We start from the raw sequence: 6,000 nt of genomic DNA, 5'->3' as shown, positions 1-6,000 counted from the left end.
CTGTGCAATGGGATTTGCAATTTTAGTGGCATTAATTGAGCTGCTTTCAAAAATAACTCAAATTAAAAGAGGTTTGAAAAGTTGAATTTTTTGATTTGTTTTAGTTCATTCTGCTTATAACGTACCTCATATAACTTGGTTGAAATAAAGAATGAACATTGCAAACTCAATAATTTGGCTTGTTATTTTTCTCAGGAATAAAAATGACTCATGCACAGAATTAGTTGGAGTAATAACTGATTTTAATAATGCTAAGCATGGTTTAATAATCAATATCACTCAGGTGTCACATGAGCAACAGAAAGAAGTTTCTACAAATTCATAGTTATTCCTGCTGAACTATGAGGCAAAACTGGTAAAGATGATTTCCTCTGCATGACAATAGTCTTCCTTGACTTAATGTAGACACTTGAAAATTTAATACACATAGTAATTGAATTTGCCTACTTTCCTCAAGATTGTTCTACTGTCTAATTCCACACTGGATGGCCTAGCTGTCAAGTAATTTCCATTTTCATAGGTGGAGATGGGATAAGGAAGGGAGGCAGAGTTTCCATCAGCGATCCGAGAAAGTTGTGTTTCCTTGTATATTGCAGGCTTTGACATTCAATATAGTTTTATTTTCCAGGGTTCCTGATTACGTAGACTTAAAGTGCTTGTTTTTGATAGGAAGAATTATAGAATGGCCATGGCCAGAAGAAATATCCTGCAGCTGCTAGTGCCAATACAAATATGGGTTAAAGGTCAGTCCCAAACCTTGTGTCAGAATCTGAAAATGTCTGAGGCCTAGGGGATTTGACAACTGTTGCCAAGAGCACTGGATATATCTTTGAAGTCTGGATGGGGAAGAATGATGGAGAGTCCCAGTCTCTGATTCAGGGCTAATTCTTGATTGGGGAACTTATTGGATGGGACAGGATGCAAAGTTGAAATTCGGCCTGAATCACTGCTCATCGTCCTTCGGATGCCAGATATCCTAAGGCACTTAGTATATGGCTCACTAGAGTAAAATCAATATATTTAATTGGTCAACGTCCCATTACTAATAAATATTAAATTGTGAGAGAGTTGGAGATCAGTTTGGTTCGGAGATCACTTTAAAATTTCTATTATCGCATCCATTTTTAGTTACATACACTCCAGAATCAATGTCACCCAAACTTTAGAGGTTGAGGTACAGTATGCAGACAATGTCTCCACTTGCCCATGCTCAAGTACCAGACTCCAAGACATTGTTGAGCAAAGCATGCAAGGGGATAGACTTATACTCATGTACAGGGTCCTTTATCTGTATCTCTCTGCCCACTGACAATAAAGGTTTATAATGTAGACGGCATCCCTTATCTCAAGAACCATCTCTCAGCAAAGTCACATATCAATAATAAAATTCACTGTACCTTTAATGCACCAGAACTACCTTAGACAATCGAGGAAAATTGTATCTTGTGGTTTAATAGATAACACCTCTGCTCTCTTTTATGCTTCTGATTTCTGGACTATATACAGCAGGCATCTCAGTACACTGGAAAAATTCATTGAACTGATAAGTAAACGATGTCAACATCTCTCCAAGGCCATTGACCCTAGGACTGAGACACTTCTAATCTGGAATGGCCATGTCATTAACAAGGTTGACACCAGACTCCCAAAACGGATACTCTAATCTGAGCTCTATCATGGGAAGAGGTTATGAAACAACAGAGGGGAAAATTAAATGTATGCTCAAAACGACCTTGAAATACAACATTCCTCAGTGGGATTGGGAGCACAGAAGCCATGTATAAGTGGTGGAATGAACACAACACCTCACAATTTACCCACCTGCCTGCACCATCAACTATCCCTTGCCCAAGCAGTGGAGGACTTTGGAGTTCCAACCAGTTCTGAATTCATTAAATTGTAGCAGATCAAATAATCCTTTATTCCAAATGAATGCAGAAGAAGAGGTACTTTCTCTATCCTAACAAGGCACTTTTTCTCAACTTAAGAAGTATAATTCTTATGCCATCAAAGTGGTTTCATAATTATTGCCCATAATGGATATTTGAGGAAAACTGCCAGTTTTGCTAACCTTTGAATTAATCTGCTTTTACCCTCAGTGAGCACACTGAGAAATCTACTTTTACTCAATTTGCTCATTTCATCTATTAGTGCCAAGTTCAACCTTTGCAGTGATAGACTGTGTGAAATCATATTTTCATCATTTTAGAAGTTACGAATTCAAAACATCTTGTCTGAAGTGCACACAATGCAATCATACGATGTTTTACAAATATTCATTAACATCCAGAAATATTCCGCTATATTGTTCACAGAATTACAAGTATAGCCATGATCAAAATGTATTAATTTACAACTAACAACTAATAGGAAGTAGATTAACACGGTAGGTAAAGGGTAATTTTCATGAAAGAAAAGAAACATTCATTTATATTTGCTTTCTTTCCTCAAATTGGTCTTGCCTAAAGTCCTTCACACGAACACTACACTTTCAGTACAGGGAAAAGTGACATCCAATTTGTGAACAATAATATATATTTTTTAATGTCTGACAAATAGAAATTCTAGTCAGATTGTCATTAAACAACAATCAATCTTTATGTTACTTATATTGTAAAGAATTAATTTGAAAAAAGAATAAATTGTGGGATTTTGTTCAATGAATGTCAATATTTCAACTTACCCATTTAAATGTTGGTTGCCCTAAGTTAACAGACACTGATGGGGATCAATTTCCTGAACACTTGGAAAAACAGAATACAAACTACAACCATTAACCTTAAATAGAATGTCTGGCAATCAAATGCATACTTTGCATAATTGCAGTTTAACTCACAATGTTGATCAGTGAAACATTGGAGATAATAGGTTATTTGTGCTTTACATTTAATAGCCTAAAAGCCTCTTATGCAATGAAATCAGCTAAATTTAACTGAAAACTTGGATCTGCCTCTTTAAAACATGTCAGTAATATAATTGTCTTTTCATGTTACATTTTCGACGTGTTTCTACTCAGACTTCAGTCATTAAGACAAATGCTTTACTTATCCCGGATACTTTCATTTAGATTCAGGATCCTTGCATTCTTCTGCGATTTCCTCTCTTCCGCTACTTTTTGTCACAGGAGACTTGCTTCTATGAATCAGAAGAACTTCTGCACTTCCTATGCGATCTAAGAAATGGATAAATATTCCTTATAATTATATAATTGAGAGATATAATCATATAATTTATGCATGTCAAACATTTTTATGGTTTGCAACATTCTACTCCAGACAGGTGTCAAGCAAGATCACAATTGATCTAATTGGGTGGCACTCTGCCTTTTTGTCTAATGTTCATTTCCCAAGTTCAGCAGTAGAATCACTCAGTGTATTGTGGCACCATCATAAATAATTTGAAAAATGCACAAGTTTAGTTAATAATTAGGAGTTGATAAATTTATGTTTGTTATAATAAAAACATGCGGTTGAAGTAATTCAGTGGGTTAAACAGCATCTGCAGGGAAAATATGAACAGTGGATGTTTCAGTTTAAGGCTGTTCATCTGGTCTGAGAGAATAGAGGGGAGACAGTCAGCATAAAGGGGTGAGGACCCCTTTGTGGTGACTATCTCCCCTGCAACCACTTGTTTCTTTGCTCCAGATTCCAATACATATCTTCAGTGTGTTTTGTCTCCTTATATTTGTTATACATTTGGTGACTATTTTATCAGGTCCAGGAAGTATTTAACAGAGCGTCCTCTGAGTGTTTGTGGATTATGTAATATTGGATGTGTATCAAGAATTGACCTTCCTAGCTAATCCCTCAGAAGGAGGACGGCTTGCTTCCATTCCAGGTTTGTGAATTCTGAGATGGCTAATTAGGCCAACATAGGAGCTCCAGATTCTTCCACAGATGGGGCAGAGGTGGCCATGGGACAGGTAGGTGGTTTGTGAAATTGTGCTCCTTCTGTTGCTTACTGACGTCTTCTGTGTTTTCCCAATTCAAGGCCCCAATATCATCCCAAATGCTTTTTCTCTACTCTGAGTAATCATTGTCAAGAGATTCCTGGGATTTGTTGAGTATGTTGCTCTTTTTTAAAGAAGGTTTAAGCATAACTTTGAATTTTTTTCTCTCCAGCCGCTTGGTAACCTCTTCTGATGCCTGGAGTAGCCTGACAATTTTGGGATTCTGGTGAGAGGATACTGAATACATGGGCTGTCGAAATACCCAGTTGATCACTATTCAGGGTGTCGGTCTGGGAGAAGTCGAGACTTAAGATTCAATGTTATTTCTGGTACACAAGTGAAAAGGAGAAAAAAACAATTGTTACTCCAAATCTGGTGCAGCACCAAAAAAAATCACAATAAGGTAAAGAATATAATAACAAAAAACACAATAAATATAAATACATAAGATAGCTTAAATACATAGATTGATTGTATGCCCATAAAGTGACATTAGGCATAAGGGGTATCTGTTTATAAGGTGACTGACAGGAAATGATAAAGTAGTGGTGGTGGGGGGAGTGAAAAGGTGGATTAGTGGATGGAGGTGTTGATCAGCCCTACTGCTTTGGGAAAGTAACCATCTTTGAGTCTGGCAGCCCTTTTATGGATCTACATAGCCTCCTCCCTGTTAGGAAAAGTCCATGAGCAGGGTGGGTAGGATCCTTCATGATGTTACTGGCCCTTTTCCAGCACCTTTCCGTATATATGCCCATGATGGTGAGTGGACTGGTGCTGGTGATACATTGGGCAGGTTAGACCACCCATTGTCAATGAGATGATAAAAACACATACTGTAAGAAATGCTACTTAATGAAAGATTATACTACATGTCAGATACCAGGACTGCTCCCTCCCAAAGAAGAAAACATATGGACCCGTACAAGAAAAAGAACAATAAATTCAGAAATTAACAGGACAAAATTAATAGGGCAGACATCATCGGTGGAAAGGAAAACAGTTAATATTCAGATCCAAGTCTTTTCATCAGAAGTGAATTCTCTCTCCACAGATGTTGGCTGATCTGTTGTATGTTTCCAGTTTGTCTATTTTTATACATTGAGGAGTTCTGGTGACTAAACCAGAACAGACAGGAGAATCTGTGAAGTGGATTACATTTAATTGGATTGTTGATTAGTCAGGGCAGCTACTTACTTGGGACAACTTGTACAGAACGGAAAGAAATAGAGAAAATAGCTGGTATTCCCTTCATTTATTTGGGATGCTATGTCTCTTAGTTAGTATCAAGACTATTGATGAACAGTTCCCAACTAGTGTCAGTCATGTGCCGTAACGTGGCCATTAGACACAACATCATGCTTCAAGCAAGCAGTTTTTAAATAGCCTGAATTTCATGTGCTTCTGTTCAAAAAGCAATGGTTTTCTCACTGATAGTTGGCAAGAAAGAAACTGCAAGACAATTCAGAACCGTTTTGTTCACTGTGGTTTCAAGCATTTAGGCTTGGAGATGTCAGAAATGACTGGGAGTGAAAATGAAACAATATCATTACTTCAACAAGTTAGGAATTGTGAAGAATTTGAAGATATCGGCAAAAGGAAAGACAGGGAAAGTGCCATCAAGCTAATATAGGTGTTGAAAATTTTTATCAAAGGCAATGTGAAAAACTGTTAAATATCCTGCAATAGTGGGGGAGGGGGGAAGAGTGAGATTTAAAAACTAAATGTCTGGAGGGAGTGTTCTGTGAGTGGAAATTCAGAAAACTGAAGAGAAAGGACAATTATTAGCATAGTGTGACAAAATGAGTGGCAATAAATGGAGTCTCAGACAGGGACAATATGGACAAACATAAGAGTACAACTCTTTCCCAGGTTTCACCCCTGTGAATGGTTTGCAACACAAACAGTCTATAAGTCAGAAATTCAGCTGAAAGTCAGGTATTCATAAGCTGGTAAGGATCTGTATACGTAATTAGAATCAATGTAGGGAAAAAAGTATAAAAAATTGAAAGCACTGTTTAATGTGCAAAATATTTGCAAACAAAATAGATGAA

General features: G+C 37.1%; 1 protein-coding gene across 1 annotated transcript in view; it reads right to left on the bottom strand.

Moving 5' to 3' along the window:
* Positions 1–245: 245 nt before the first annotated feature.
* Positions 246–6,000, bottom strand: part of LOC134358191 (protein TBATA-like) — a 46,022-nt gene continuing 40,267 nt past the window's right edge. Inside the window, exon 10 of the mRNA XM_063070184.1 lies at positions 246–3,172. Coding sequence (XP_062926254.1) covers positions 3,060–3,172 — 113 coding nt within the window. The 3' untranslated portion in view covers positions 246–3,059. The remainder of the gene's footprint in view (positions 3,173–6,000) is intronic.

This window comes from Mobula hypostoma, chromosome 18 (assembly GCF_963921235.1).
Source record: "Mobula hypostoma chromosome 18, sMobHyp1.1, whole genome shotgun sequence".
Taxonomy (NCBI): Eukaryota; Metazoa; Chordata; class Chondrichthyes; order Myliobatiformes; family Myliobatidae; genus Mobula; species Mobula hypostoma.
This window is presented reverse-complemented; position numbering and strand designations above follow the sequence as displayed.